At 38.2% G+C, this 16,627-nt stretch overlaps 1 protein-coding gene across 5 annotated transcripts in view; it reads right to left on the reverse strand.

Annotated features, from left to right (window-relative positions):
• Window positions 1-16,627, reverse strand: part of CKAP2L (cytoskeleton associated protein 2 like) — a 31,810-nt gene that overhangs the window by 11,994 nt on the left and 3,189 nt on the right. For all 5 annotated transcript variants that reach the window (XM_038561483.1, XM_038561485.1, XM_038561481.1 and 2 more), the window contains exons 3-6: window positions 16,027-16,078; window positions 8,899-10,148; window positions 4,637-4,844; window positions 1,502-1,657 (exon numbers count right to left, since the gene is read on the reverse strand). In XM_038561483.1, the coding sequence (XP_038417411.1) occupies window positions 1,502-1,657; window positions 4,637-4,844; window positions 8,899-10,148; window positions 16,027-16,078 (1,666 nt within the window). The remainder of the gene's footprint in view (window positions 1-1,501; window positions 1,658-4,636; window positions 4,845-8,898; window positions 10,149-16,026; window positions 16,079-16,627) is intronic.

The following is a 16,627-nucleotide window of genomic DNA, read 5'->3' on the forward strand; positions in this document are numbered from 1 at the left end:
TGGGAATTAATTATATAGTAATAAATACTCAGAGAACTAAGCAAAGGACTAAGAACTAAGAAAATAAGACAAAAATTAACTTCAGGAAAGTAGAAAGTTGTGCTTGAAAGGCAAAGTAACCATAGTATATATTACATGGCTATATGTATTCATGTATTTCTTACATATTCATAACAATATAAACACAGCATTATTCATAACAATAGTGACCAGGATTTCCATATGACTCTAGTGGAAATATGGAGGATGGCAAAAGTTTGCAGGCATCTATCTCTTGCAGGCGTGTGTGTGTGTGTGTGTGTGTGTGTGTATGTGTGTATGAGAGAAAGAGGGTTAAATCCTCATATTGCACAGTTGGAAGTCTACAAATCATGTCTAAAACTGAAAAATCAAGAAATAGCAATATAAGTATAATATCTCAAACTATCCAGGTAAATGTGAAAATAATGTTTGCTCTGGGAAGTGGGGAATGGGAGGGGAGGGACACAGAGGCCTTATGGAAAGAAACTTATTAAATGTTTTTGACTATTTAATCCATGTGTGTGTACAACTCTGATTTTGAACAATCATGGGAAGAGGCACATTGGAATATAAAATGACATGGTAAGTGACATTTAAGTGAAAAGAGTCATAAAACTTGGAGGCAGTCTTTGTTAAAAAAAGTTATATGGAGGGGCAGCCCAGGTGGCTCAGTGGTTTAGCGCTGCCTTTAACCCAGGGCGTGATCCTAGAGACCCAGGATTGAGGCCCACATTGGGCCCTCTGCATGGAGCCTGCTTCTCCCTCTGCCTATGTCTCTGCCTCTCTCTCTCTCTCTCTCTCTGTGTCTCTCATGAATAAATAAATAAAATCTTAAAAAAAAAAAGTTATATGGAGACAGTGGTTTTACTAGGTTTTAGAATTAAATTTTTTTTCATGCCCTGGCTCTGAATTATTGCTGGGTGAATATTGACATGTTGGGCTTAATGTGTTTTTAGGTCCTTTATAGTGGGGTATGACTTTGTAAGTACTGCAAATTGACGTAACTTTCATGCTATTACTTTCCACAAATGCCTATTTCTACAATGAGTGTAAAGTGAGACACACTCACTTCACAACAACAGTGATTCTATTGGTTTACATGAAACACTACTTCTTGCCAAATAAATTAAAAAAATATTTTCAAAGTTTATTCATTTGAAAGAGAGTGCGTGTGCACACGAGTGGGGGGGAGGGGCAGAGGGAGAGGGAGAGAATCTCAAGCAGACTCCCTACTGGGAAGCCCCACATGGAGCCTGATCACATGATCCATGAGATCATGACCTGAACTGAAATCATGAGTTTCTATATACATTTTTAATTAAATATACATAAAGGACATGTTGTGCTTTGTATATTGTATATAACTTTATGAAGTGAATTAGAGATTTAACATGACACTGTATGACTGCCACATTGCAAACAACAGACCACTCACATGAGAGGATTTTCAGGAAGTTACCCAGCCAAGACAGATACTCACTGTTGCCCCATTTCTAATGGCCTCTTCATACAGCCCAATAACATCAAAGGTACCTTTACTTGCCAACAACTTTGCTTTAAGGATCCAGAATTTAGAAAATTTTTCAATCTCAGGAATACTGGACAATATGGTTAATATTGCATTAGAAGGTACACCCTGTTAAAAAAAAATACCCAGAGGTATTATTACCACTTTGTTGTTATTCTCACATTTAATATTCATCAGTTATATAGAAATCAGTCTGATCACTTTTTCTTACTTTTTTTAAAAAAAATTCAGTTATACTGAGGTACAGTTTACATATAATAAAATGCACCCATTTAAACAGTTTATTTAAATGAATTTTGACACTGGTCATTTAATTTTAAGAGTTATATGAGACCAAATAGGAAAACGTTTTTCATAGCTGAAGGTAAGGACTATGTTTACATTTTAATGCAAAACCAACCCCTAAACCGAGCCAAACCTTAGAATAATCAACATGCATATATTTCTTACAAATTCATAATACTGTAAACACTGAATAGTGAATAGAATTTCCATATGCCTCTAACAGAAGTATGAAGGATGGCATAGGTAAGCAAGGGTCAAGGGCTATATATATGTGTGTGTTTGGGGATTCATGCAGTGTATATAAAAAGGGCTAATTCTTACAAAAAGTAACTTTGAAATGGCCTCACTGATTTGGTCCCCTTCTGGCTTGTACCTGGAGCAAGGCAGTGACATGGACCCAGAGGAATGTGGGGAGCTACCATGTCCAGAAACCCAGATACTGGCATACCTGGCCAAGCAGTGCCTCCTACTTCTCCTGAGACAGGGGAGCCCCAAAGATAAGCTCATAATCAAGAATCATCAATGTTTGAGTAAACCAACACTACATGAAAGAGACATAAAACTCAACAGAGTTGAAGAAGAAATCAATGAGCTGATAATTTGGCTGTGGAATTCTCCCAGAACTCAGTGCGACAGAACAAAGTAATGAAGAGCATGAAAGGAAGTTGAGTTCTGGAGGGTGTATCTATTACTCAGGAATTCCAACACCCATCTAAGAGAGGGAACATTCACCAAGACTGATCAGACACTAATTTCAACAAATTCTATCAAGCAGAACACATGTAGGCTACATTTACAATGCAGTATAATTAAAAGTTGAAAGAAAAATAGAAAAAAACCCCACAAAACAAAACAGAACTCTATCTGGAAGTTGAAAAATATTCTTCCAAGATAACTTTCGGGTTAAATGGAAATCAATTATTAACTTAGGGTCTTCTAGATCCAAACCCAGCTTTTATCCTCTGCTTGTGACGGGAGGGGGGGGGGGGCTGCGCGCTGGGATTCTGTAAATCACTGGCTGCTTTCGCAGCAGCTCCTTGCTGGACTCTGCCAGTAGGGGGACGTTGAGGGAGGTTGTGGGGATGGAGAAGAGAGGGACTTCCTCTTTCCTATTTCCTTTTGCCAAGCCAGCAATGGGCCTTCACTCTGGCAGCAGCAGTTAGTTCTACCCTCCACGTTTTTTCCTGGTACTTAGAGATCCTGCCTCACTGTGCTCCTTCAGCGGCAAGGGCACCAACAAGGTAGCATCGTTTCCTCAAGGTCTGAGTCCTAGACCTGCTGGGCCCCTCCTCCAGTTCCTCTGGAACCCGCATCTCCTGGCATCTCCTAGCTAGTTCGTTAGAGCTGGAGTTTGTCAGTCTCAGCTTCTTGGTTCCGATACCCTCAACCTTTCTTTGTCCCCACCCTCCCAGACCCAGTGGGTGATAGCTGCTTCCCAAAGTTACTGCCACTGTTATGTCAGGTTCCCTTTTGCTGCCAGCCCTGTGTGTAGTACCCACATCTCCTCTGATGGTCCCTTTACCATTTTTTGTGCACACAGGCTCACAAAGTGCTTTCATATCCCACAGCCAGCATCTGCTCCTCTTAGTATGTACCGGGGAGTCAGGGTGCCTGGGAAATTGTCTCTCCAGTGTGGCTGTTAATCAATGACTAGGGAAGTATTAATACTATTGCTCCTTGCCCCTAATCAGGATGACTCTGAGAGGTCTGATCCAGTCTCCAGAGCTCCCCTGTGGGATTGTGCTCACAGTTATATTCCATGGATTTTGTTTGATACTACATCCTACTTGTCCTCCTTTCCCTTCCTGGCTTCACATCCCCACTCCCCTCTTAGTTTTCCTTGGGATCCTCTTCCTAATAAATTACTTTCACACAAATTCTCCTCTTAGGGTTTGCTTCTAGGGAACTTACAAAAGACACTGTGAAAACAACCTTTACATTACATTCTTTTTATGAAGATACCTGGTGCAATTTCTGCTTTTCTGACTTGACTCTAACACAGAACATTACTTAGTCAAATGTAAAGGGTATGACCAAAGCTAAATTCAGAGGCAAATTTATAGCATTAATTATATTTTTAAGAAAATAAGACTGATATAAATGATTTAAGCTTTCAACTAAAAAGGCTAATAAAAAACAAACATAAAAATAGATGCAGACATGGATGCAAGAGAAAAAAAATCAATAAAACCCCAAAGATGGCCTTTTAAAAAGATTAATAGAGAAATCTTTAAATAAAAGGCACAAAATTACTAACATTACCTGGAGAAATATAAAATCCCAATAAACTAATGATCATAGAAAAAAATTGAAAAGATATACCTAAGACTATCCCCCATAGTCTAGATAACTTTATGGGCAAGTTCTTACTAAACTTTCAAAGAAAAAAATAATTCTCATGTTGTATAAACTATTTTCAGAGTATAGGAGGAAAGGAAAATGCCCAACTTATTTGACAAAGACAGCACAATACTAATTTTAGGGAAACACAGGAAAAGACAACTAAAGAATATACATAAAAATCTGAAATAAAATATTTGCAATTCACAAAACTATATACTTCCTTTCTCTTCTTTTATGATAATTTTATGAGATCATATAAAGTGTTAGAATAGGGCCTGGCATTCAAGAGCCACTATTTAAGTGCATGTCATCATTATTATTGCTACTCTTCTTCTATAATTAAAAAAGCAGCTGAATTTCTGCTTAGACCAGGTTTTTTTTCTCTTAAACTATATTTAAGAAAACTGTTTAAAAACTCTAAGACTCTAGGCCAAGGCTTTGGGAGCTTATCCTTCTCACCTCCTCAATGAGCTGCAGACATTGTGTTAGGGTGCTGTTAATTTTATTGGACAGTTCAAGTTGTGCTTTCTTTTCTTCATCTTCTTTTTCCATACTCTTCCAGAATGAAATATTCATTTCCTCTATTACTTTTCTTTTTGTTTTAAGTTCCATAGGAGGCCGTTTATAGATTTTCCCCTTAGACTTCTGCCATTCTTCCAGTTGTTTCCTGTTATAAAATTAAAGGGGGTGGGGTGGGAAAATGCTTTAGGTTTCTTTTTGTATATAGTCACAGTTCCGAAGTATAGATATGCATGGATTGAGTACCGCTAAATACCTACACCGATACACAAAATTAGGAAAATGGAATAAAAACAATTTACAAATGGGTAATGGCAGCACTGGTTGCCCCTACCCTTCAGAAGGCAGACTGCAGAGGGATTACTAGGATTACAGTAATCCCTGTGATACAGTGGCTAGTATCTTAATCTTCAAATTCCTTGACTTCACAATTATTCTTCATTATTTTTTTCTAAAAATTTTCATTTCACCTGTATATTACCTCTAGTATTTGCTTTCCTAGGAGATCCTTCCACCTCTGAGATCTCAAACTCAGTACTCCATTTCTCTTACCATAAACTCTCTGCCATTCAAACAGACCCACCAAACCTGCATTCTGCCCTTATTAGGGTCTTGGGCAGAATGATCCACTTTGCCCAGTTCCTTAGCCCTCTCCTGACCACATATGACCCCCTTCCTTCTTTTTATTTTATTTTATTTTATTTTTATTTTTTATTTATTTATTTATTTTTTCTTCCTTCCTAAACAAGATCAGTAATTTCAAAAGTGTTAAGGAGCTAGTCTCTGATGGTGGCCAAGTTCTAATCCTCATTCTCCTCCACTGTTCACATCTTCCACTCCTGCTTCTAAGCAGTCAACAGACTACTGTTGGAGGAGGGATCAAGCCCCATGGATTCAAGCATGTGAATGTATGGTCTTTAGCTTCTTTAAATTACTACATGTTTATAACTCACAGATATATATTTCAAGCCAGATTTTTCCCTGGAGCCTCAAACTTTGTAAAACCCACTCCTAATTGTTATTTTTATTAAAAATTTTCTAAAAAAATATTTTATTGGGGCCATCCCTGGATGGCTCAGCGGTTTAGCACCTGCCTTCTGCCCAGGGCATGATTCTGGAGTCCTGGGATTGAGTCCCGCATCGGGCTCCCTGCATGGAGCCTGCTTCTCCCTCTGCCTGTGTCTCTGCCTCTCTTTCTGTGTCTCTCTTTTTTTTTTTTTTTTTTAAATTTTTATTTATTTATGATAGTCACACACACAGAGAGAGAGAGAGAGGCAGAGACACAGGCGGAGGGAGAAGCAGGCTCCATGCACCGGGAGCCCGACGTGGGATTCGATCCCAGGTGTCCAGGATCGCGCCCTGGGCCAAAGGCAGGCGCCAAACCGCTGCGCCACCCAGGGATCCCTCTTTCTGTGTCTCTCATGAATAAATAAATAAAATCCTTGAGAGAAAAAAAAAGATTTTATTTATTTATTTTAGAGAAATAGAGCAAGGACAAGCAGGGGGAGCAGCAGACAGAGGGAGAGGGAAAAGCAGGCTCCCTGCTGAGCAGGGAATCCCCCCTCCCCCAACATGGAGCTCAATCCCAGGAACCTGGCACATTCAACTGACTGAGCCACTCAGGCACCCCCTTGTTGGTTTTTTTATTTGATGCTGGCAGGCATTTCAAATTTAATACTGTCTAAAACAAAGGTCTTGATTTTCATCTCTAAACCTGTTCCCAAACAGCCTTTCCTACATTGGTGAATAGTACCCCAATCTACCCAGTTGCTAGGATCTAAAGCTAGGAGTTGTCTTTATGTAGTTCTTTCTTTTCCCCACCTCTGACAAACCACTGTAGAGGCAGTAGGCTTCTATCCCTCCTACCACCCTCCTAGTCCTTATCACTATCACCTTCTGCCTGAAATGCCATAGCAGCCTCTTTCCTAAACCATGTCCTTGCTTCCACTTTCATCCTTATCAAATTCATCATGTGCACAGTAGCCAGAGTGGTTTTTAAAGTGTAAAGTGGACTGTGCCACTACCAGAAACTTCCCATGGCTCTTGGAATAAAATTAAACATATTTTCCATGGCGGAAAGGCAGTATAATTTGTGTCCTGCCTGCCTCTCCAACCTCATGTCATACCACTTTCCCTCTCCCTCCCCTCCAGGAGCTCTGGTATCCCTTCAGTTACTTGAGCCATGCTCATTCCTGTCTCAGGGTCTTGAATTATCGTCTTCATCCAGTCTTCTGCCCAAATGACACCTCTTTAAGAGGTAATTATCGGTAATTATTTTATTTCATCAATGTGTTCATTTTTTGTCTTCTCCACTAGAATGCAAATTCTGTGAAGGCAAACACCATGGATATACCAGTGCCTAGCTCAGTGCCTAGAACACGCAAGTGTTCAGTAATCTACAGCAAAATTCACTTTTTTTCAAGTATATAGTTCTGCGAGTTTTGACAAATGCACAAAGCTATCTAACTATAACTACATTCAATATATACCTTCAAAAATTCCCTCATGCTTCTTGGTAGTCACTTCTGTTTCTCTTCCCAGCTCCTGGTGATCACCAATCTATTCTGACCTTATGGTTTTGCTTTTTTCCAGAATATCAGTAATGAATTAAAACCTCTTAGCTTCTCTCCTTGACTCCAGAGCACAATCCATAGCACTTATTTCAGGCCCAACTGCCCTGCTCCCTTCACCTTCATGCTGACCACCTGCTTATAATGACAGATGCTGAGATTCTGGCATATGTTTCCTCTAGGGTCCTGGCATTCTTCCTATCTTAGCCTTCCTTCCAACGATAAATGAAGAAGAAATTTACCTTTTTCTAAAGCCAACTTATTCCCAGAACCTCAATGCTATGATTTTATTATTCTAGTACTTTCCATATAGACACCAGAAAAAACTCCACTAAGGCAGACTGTGTGCTCACCCCTGTATCTCTCAGTGTCCAGTACATTATAGGTGCTGAAGGGACATTTGAGCAATGAGTGAGTGATCTATCCCTCTTCACAGATTCCTCTTATGTAATCAAACATGGTCAGCACTCCACACACTGTCTTAAAGACCCATCATCCCTTATCTGGTCTAGACTATGAGCTCCAGGGGAGACACCCTGACTTCCTCATTCACCAGCTTGAGGTCTTGTACTCAGTTTTCTCTTTGCTCAGAAGGCTCATCCTTTTTTTTGTCACTATCTTTTCCTAGACCAGATGTCACTGTTGAAAGTATTTCCCTGACCCATCTATCTCAAGAAGTCAACTCAGCCTCATTCTCTCAATCACTTCACCCTAAATTAAACTGTTTATTTTCTGTCTCTTCAGGAGGGCAGAGAGCTTGTTGGTGGTGTGCAGGGCTGTATTCAGGGAATAAATCCTGCCCTCACTTCATCCTGCTATATACCTTTTGGCTACCATCTCATTTTCCATGTTCATTTCACCTTTGTTGGGAATCTCCTTATTTTCTACTCCAACCAAGTGTACACAAGTGCTTCTTCTGGGAGGTTCACTGCATTATGAGACTATATCAGGTCCTGTGCAGGCAGACAGTGTGAAATCCCTTGGCTTGGTTTCCAGCTACATGGGTGTTAATGTTAACTCCCAGTACCCTGAGATCCTGATTTCTACCATTTGAACTCTGGATGTGAACTCATTGCTCCTCTTTGTCTTAGCTTACGTTCCAAAACGGCCTGCTCACACTCATGGAAGTTTCCTGTTCCTTCTTCCCTGATAGCTTTTCTGAATTTAACCACTGGTCTGCTTAACAACGACTACCAGCTCCCCACGTGCTAGCTATGTAAATTCAGTGTTCTAGCTCCTCCCATTTGGCCTCTTGCACTGCTCTTCAGTCCCTGCAGGGTGTTTCTTGAATGAGTAGTCTACATCTTCAACCCCTATTCCTCACTCAACCATTGTTTCAATTTCTTTTTAAAAATAAATTATTTTTCGCTTCGGCAGCACATATACTAAAAAAATAAATTATTTCAAGCATACAGAAAATTACAGAAAATAATTTCTAACACATGTATGTACTACCCAGCTCTATCAAGTCTTAATATTTGTTATATTTGCTTCCAATCTTCTCTTTTTCAGGGTTGTAGCTAAAAATTACTCAGAATCCATTATTTACAGAAGCCTATCTCCTGATTGAGTATTCCTGATTCTCAGTTTGCCTAATCTTAAATTGCAAAACTATGGAATTAGACAAAGTACCTTCGATCCTCTGCTGTGATCTTCTTAATATTTGGATTGGTCTGGGTCCCATTTGGGACTCTTCCTCCATTTATAGTTTTGTTACCAGCTTGAGTTTTGGGAGCTGTCTTATTAAGAAAGTGGTTCTGGGGAAGAGTCTTTTTCAACTTGGAGTCCAAAGTCTGTGCTTTTTGTTCATAGCTGTTGCGGCATTTATTACCACTGGTTCCATTTGCTGTTATGACAGGGGTGCTTGGAATGACTGAATTAAAACTGCCAACTGCCAAATTAGGCCTTTGGCTTGTGCGTTTTGATTTTTGTGGTGCACATGACGTCTGAGTTTTGGAACAAGGTTGAGTGGATTTCTGATCTTGCTTAATGTTTGGATGTCTGTTGTTAAAGCCTCCCCGAAGCACACTGGGGCATGTCCAGGGTTTGGTTTGTTTTACTTTCTGTTCAGTAACAGTGTGTGACTGTACCTTACTTTCATTTGGTCTTTCAGAGTTATCTCTATTAACCTTTATATCCTTTATGTCCTTGACCACTGTTTTTTTTGATGCCTGAGTCCTACCAAGGGTCTGAACATTATGAGACGGAACTGTCTTTGGGAGTTTTTCTCCTGGTCTTGCAAGATTTGTTCCTCTTGAGAGTTGCTGTGACTTTACTGGTGGTGTCCTAATTTGTGTTTTTCCAACAAACTGTTTATTAACTCTGTCTTTCAGAACAGCACTATTTCCTGAACCTTTGCCCAAGGCTTGTTTAGGAGCCAAACTGCTCTTGACTTGATTATAAGAGTTAGTCTTTGGCTTACCTATGGCCCATAATTCAGGATTTGGCTTCGTTTCAGAGTCTGGTAAAGTTTGGGGCAAGTTCTCTTTGTTCATCTCTTTTAGAAAGCTATCCAAGGGTTCATTTTCAATATGGTTACTGTTCACAGAGTCTGCATATTTAGTATTTCCTTGATCTGCTACTTGCTGCTTTGCAGTTTTCAATTCTTGCATATTAAGTGATCCCATGGTTTTTCTAGATAATTCTTCAGTAGTGGATGATACAGCTTTATGCTGTTGGCCTTTGCTGGAAGGCTTACAGTTCGAGTTAGAAGAAACACATCCTGAAGTCAGCCTTCTACCCAGAAGTTTTGGTGGCTCCAACTTTGGCTTCTGGGATCCCATAAGATTGCCAGGTCTGGGCTGGAGCTTAATGCTGATGGGTCTTGTAGCTTTGATAGGCAAAGCAACATGATTGGTAACATCCTTTTTGGGTATTATATTCTAAAAAGACAAAGAGAAACATAAAAAAGTAAATTCATCACAATAGCTCACTATTTTTAAAATAAAAAATTACTAAAAAATAAAAAAAATTATTTTATTTAGAATTTAAGAAAGCTGAATCTGAGAAAATAAATGCTCATTGATGACTTAAAATTTATTTATTTAATTTAGAGAGTGAGCATGAGTGGGTGGGGGGAGGGGCAGAGGGAGAGAATTTCAAGCAGACTCCCCACTGAGTGCAGAGTGTAGAGCCAGACCAAGGCTTGATCTCCTGACCATGAGATCATGACCTGAGCTGAAACTAAAAGTCAGATGCTCAAATGACTGAGCCACTCAGATGCCCCTAGATGATCTTGAAAACTTGAACTGTAATCAGAATATACCAGAATATTTAAGCTTGATAGAATTAAGCAGAGATACAGTGAACATCCAAAAATTGCTATTTAAAAAATAAATTTGCCTCAGTTGAACAAGTACTTGCTGAATGCTCCATTATGTTCCAGATCAAGTGTCCTTCTAGGGAGGGACTCTGGGAAGATAGATACATAATAAACTTCTGTTGAGGTATCTCCCAAGTGCCTCCTAGTAGTACTGTGTATTGCTCCACTAATTTTTTCTTCTTCTTCTTTTTTTTAAACAACACTGTTTTTGTAAAGGTCATTGTCACACAAGAACCTTTGTCTTGTCTCTGGAGATCAGTGCAAGGATAGGTGGTAGATGCTGGGAGGCCTAAGATACTTTAGAACAGTTTTCAATAAAATCTAACATCTTAGTAGAAAGTTAGTCATATTTTTAAAGCCGGGACACGGTTTTAAGGTTAGATTCTACATTATTATCAAGTAAATATTTTAGTTATGTGATTTTATCTTGGATAAGAAAGGTAGGACTAGGTCATAGAGAACTTAGAAAACTAGGGATAGGAATTTATAATTGATATGGGAAATAATTAGAGCAAGCCACTGTGGATTCTGGAGCATTTGCACTGAGAACAAGTATTTACTTATTTATTATTATTATTATTTTTATTATTTTTTAAAGATTTATTTATTTATTTATTCATGAGAGACACAGAGAGAAACAGAGAGGCAGAGACACAGGCAGAGGGAGAAGCAGGCTCCATGCAGGGACGTGGGACTCGATCCCGGGTCCCCAGGATCATGCCCTGGGATGAAAGCAGATGCTAAACCACTGAGCCACCCAGGGATCCCTATTTATTATTATTTTTAAAAGATTTTATTTATTTATTCATGAGAGACACACAGAGAGAGGCAGAGATACAGGCAGAGGGAGTAGACTCCCTTTGGGGAGCCTGATGTGGGACTCAATCCCAGGACCCTGGGATCATGACCTGAGCCAAAGGCAGATGCTCAACCACTGAGCCACCTAGGTGTCCCTGAGAGCAAGTATTTAGAAAGGAGAATTTGGCAGAGATTTATAGATTATATATGTCCAGGGGAAGATATGGGAGTGCTAGAGTTACCACTCTTTACTTTTGATTTGGTAATATTCTTGAGAATTACTATGTAAACTTTGTGAACATATAAAGAAAGTCTATAATCAGAACTATTTGACATTAAGGGCAGAGATGTTCGCTCTAGAATGGTAAATGTACAGCAGTGTTGCTGGGGGTGGGATGGGGCAGGGTTGGAAGTGGGAGGCAAGGAGATGGATGGTTACATGGTTACCATGGTTAAAGCTGGGTTACTCCTTGAGTCCTAACGTTTACATCCACCTCTGATCATTCCATTATTGCTTAGTGAAGAGGCAGGGATGATGGTATGAAAGTTTCCAAACATGTGCTATTCATTAGTTGTTCTTTTTATTTAAATTGAGATATAATTTGCATCCCATAGAATTCATCATTAAAATGTCTAAGTCAGTGAGTTTTAGTATATTCACAAGGTTGTATAACCATCACCACTCTCTAGATTCAGAATATTTTCATCACCCCAGAAAGAAATCCCATACCTGATAGAAGCCACTCATTTCCTTCTCCCCACAAACAGTGGCAACCACTAATCTACTTTCTGCCTCTACAGATTTGGCTGTTCTAGACATTTCATATGAATGGAATCATATAATATGGGCCTTTTGTGTCTGGCTTCTTTCATGTAGCAGAATGTTCTTGAGGCTCATTCATATTGCAGCATGTGTCAATCTTCACCACAATTTTTCAATAATAAACTTTATTTTTTTAGAGCAGTTTTAGGTTCAAAGCAAATTTGAGTGACAAGTACAAATTCTTGTAAACTCCTTGTCTGCATACATGCATTTCATTACTTTTTATGGCTGAATAAATATTCCATTTCATGGATATACCATATTTTGGTTATCTACACATTGACTGATGGGCATTTGAATTGTTTCCACTTTTTGGCTATTATGAATTATATTGCTATGAACATTTGTTATAAGCTTTTATGGGAGCAGATTTTTTTCAGTTCTCTTGGATATATACCTAGGAGTGGAATTGCTGGATCATATGGTAATTCTGCTTAACTTCGAGGAACTGCTAGACTGTTTTCCAAAGTGGCTGTAGCATTTTACATTCCCACCAACATTGTATAAGACTCTAATTTCTCCACATCTTCCCCAATCCTTGTTATCTGTCTTTTTTTGATTATAACCATCCTAGTGGGTATGAAGTGATATTTCATTGTGGTTTTTATTTGCATTTCCTTGATGGGTAATGATATGGAGCATCTTTTCATGCCCTTATTGGCCACCTGTATATCTTTGGAGAAATGTTTATTCAGATCTTTTGTCCATTTTTAAATTATTATTATTATTATTATTATATTACTATTTTTCTTTGTCTATTTTAAAGTTGGGTTATTTGTCTTTTAATTGTTGAGCTACAAGGGTTCTTTATATATCCTGGGTAGTATAGGTTCTTATCATATATAAGACTTGCAGGTATTTTTCTCTTTTGTTCAGTTTTTATTACTTTGAGATCAGCCTGACCTTGCTAATTTATTTAAGTGGTAGAAACGGTCCTGTCCTTCAGTTTTAAGTACTAAATGCTTACAAGAAACACTATGCTTACAAAAGTCATCTGGCTAACAAAATAGCCTGCAATCAATATGCAAATACAGACCATTAAGGCTGGAATTTTATTTTATTATCATCATTATTATTTTTTTTTAAGATTTTACTTTTAAGTAATCTCTATACTCAACATGGGGCTCAAACCTACAAATCAAGATCAAGAGTTGCATGCTCTACTGACTGAGCCAGCTGAGTGCTCCTTGGGTTGGAATTGAGCCCCTCCATTTAAGAAGGAAAGGTCAGGCATAGGCAGGGCTGGAGCTAGAACTTCAGTCTCCAGCTCCTCATTTCTGATAACTCACCTCAGAATTGATGGATCAAAATGATTAAAAAAAAAAAATCCAAGAATGTACAAGAAAGAACAATTGATTCAAACTGAATTGGGTCACTTTATTTTGGACATATGAAGCCAGAGGAGAGAGAAAATGCACAAAGGATATGACTAGAATTTAAATCAAGACAGGTTTTCCGGATGTATACTAGGCACTGTACCAGACTCTAAGGGCATGCAAAGATGAGAGGAGAGGACACCTGCCGCTGAGGAGCACTAATAGAAATGGTAGAAGGATGACATTGCCAAGGGATGTGGGAAAGGATTAACTGTATGTGAGGCACATTCTACAACAAATCAATTTTAAGCATTGGAAGTTGAAAATCTGGAAATTGATTCTACTAAAATGTTTACCCAATGGAGATATTTATGCACCTCCAGAGGATCATACAGTCCAGTGTGTAGACATTTCTAAATGTATTTCAATATGCACTAACTCAATCCCTTTGAACAGCTCTATGAGATACCACCTCTTATTTCCATTTTACAGATAAAGTTAAATAACTTGCCCAAAGTCATTTAACTAGAAAATGAAGGAGTTAGGATTTGGACCTAGGTATTTTTTAACAATTATGCTTTACAGTTTCTCAATAAACTTAAGAGCATGGCCCCAAGGAATCCTTTCAAATCTTGGTTCAATATGTTAAACTGCCAGATAGGAACAGAAGATGAAAAACATTATGTGTTCCTTTAAGTAGTAATACTGCGGTAAGAGTATGCCAGAAAAGCTTTGTTCAAGTCCTGGCTCTAACCCTTAATGGCTGTGTAATTTTGGCAAAGTACTCAATCTCCTTTAGCCTCAGTCTTCTCATCTGTAAAATGGGAATAACAATAATGATATTTATCTTCTAGGAAGGGTGTCATAACATTCTGGTTTTCAAAAGATAGTTTTTATTTATGGCTATTGGCCCAACAAGTTTCCCCCTTTAATCTCAAAAGTATCTGGGCATTAAATCGTAAGGCCACTCTTCTTACAGGGTTGTTTTGAATATTGAGATACTGTGTGTAAAGTGTCTTGTCCAGTATCTGGATGATAAGTACTCAAATGTTAGCTATTACAATTAGGTATGAAAATGTTTTATAAGTTTTTTATAAATTCTGTCATATAAATGATGACTATTATTTGCCTAGTCCTTTTAGTTTCTCCTATTCCATAATTGCCTTTCCCCCTTAATTTTTATCTTCACAATTGGGTAAAAAAGATAGGTAGGCATCACCTCACATAAGAGATGATTTACTGAAAATCAGTATTGTCAGCTTCTAGAGAAGCCTCTGGGAACTCTGAATGTGGACAGTTTTTTTTTCCCAGGAGATTTTTCCTCTAAGACTTGCATGCTACACTAATTCAATCTGCATAAAGTAGAAGTTTAACCTAGTGATTCTCAACTGTTCACATCATGATGTACTAATTTTGCCTTATATTCATTTTCTATCCTTCACAGTGTCAATTATGTTATATGTAGCCTTTCAGAAGACTAGTTTTTCCCATTTAAACCTTGAAAATGTGAGGATCCTTTACCACTCTATCCATAATCTAGCTGAATTGAACTGTTGAGGAAGCTATCTTGTTAAGCAGCTTGGAAGATCTAATATAGGTGTTCCCTTTTAATGGCTACCGAGCCATTTAACTTCATGGCAGTACCAAAGTGGTTAAGACCATAGGCTCTCACTCTATCATGTAAGAACTATGTGACCTTGGGAAGTTACTTAATGTTTCTGTGAGTTAGGTCCCTCATCTGTAATATGGGGCTACTAAGTACTTACCTTATAAAGTTATAAGGACTCAATGAGTTTATGTTAAGTCAGAAAAGTGCTACACATAGCATGTACTCAATTAGTGTTAGTTATTAAGAGGACCAATGTACACCTGAGGATTTTTTTGGTTAATAAAGCTGAACTATAACATGCTATACTTTTCAAAAAGTGATTCTATCTCTTACTAAACCAAATGTTTTTTATTTATGAGAAATATCTTTGCATAACATAGTCTTTAGGTTGCAAACATCTTTATTATTTTTATCATTAATCATCCAAAATGATGATTATTAGTTTTAAAGATTTTATTTATTTAGAGAGAGAATGCATGCGGTGAGTGGGGGAGGGGCAGAGGGAGAGGAAGAGGCACAATCTCAAGCAGATGCTGCTGAGCACAGAGCCTGATGTGGAGCTGGATCCCAGGACCCTGAGATCATGACCTAAGCCGAAATCATGAGTCGGTCGCTCAACTGACTGAGTCACCCAGGTGTCCCCAAAATGATGATGATTATTTTTTAAAGATTTATTTTATTTACTTATTTTAGAGAGAGAGAGAGAGAGAGAGAGAGAGAGAAGGGGGAGGGCTGGACTCAGGTACATCTTAAGCAGACTCTACGCTAGGGGAGAGCCCGATGTGGGGCTTGATCTCACAACTTTGAGATTATGACCTGAACCAAAATCAAGAGTCAGGCACCCAGGCACCCACAAAATAATACTTTTTTTAAAAGACTTATTTCTACTTACAGATTTAGAAGGTGGAGGATTCAGACGATTACTCTTGGCTTTTAGATAAGGCCTATAAAAGATAAAATAAGATTAATTCTTAGTACAGAATGATCAGTAAGGTTTGGGAAGTATAGTGATTAAAATTTATTATAATTAGAATTATAAATAACTGGAATTTCTGTATATAGTAAAATAATTCAAAATTATATGCAATAAAGTCTTCTTATTATCCCTTTCTTATGCCTGCTATTCTACTCCTCAGTGACCACACCACTCTCCCATTTTTTTGTGATTCTTTCAGAGATGTCCTATGCATAAATACAGTACTCTAACAAGGTTAATGAAATATATGTGTTTTCTTCATATTTGCATAGTGTTGTTCATTCAAACATCATTCCTTGAACATGGCAATGTGCCAGGCTCCTCTAGAGATACAATGTCAAGTAAGGTAACAGCTCCTTTGAAAAATTTCCTTGTTTTAAGTATCTTTCACCGTGAATATTCATTATTTACCCCTGAATATTAAAAAAATAAAAACCAGAGGCATATATAAAATCTAGCCAGTGAGACAGAAAATGCAAAAAAGGTTAGGAAAGTAGAGGAGTATTTAGAAGGATTC

The sequence above is a fragment of the Canis lupus genome, chromosome 17 (assembly GCF_011100685.1).
Source record: "Canis lupus familiaris isolate Mischka breed German Shepherd chromosome 17, alternate assembly UU_Cfam_GSD_1.0, whole genome shotgun sequence".
NCBI lineage: Eukaryota > Metazoa > Chordata > Mammalia > Carnivora > Canidae > Canis > Canis lupus.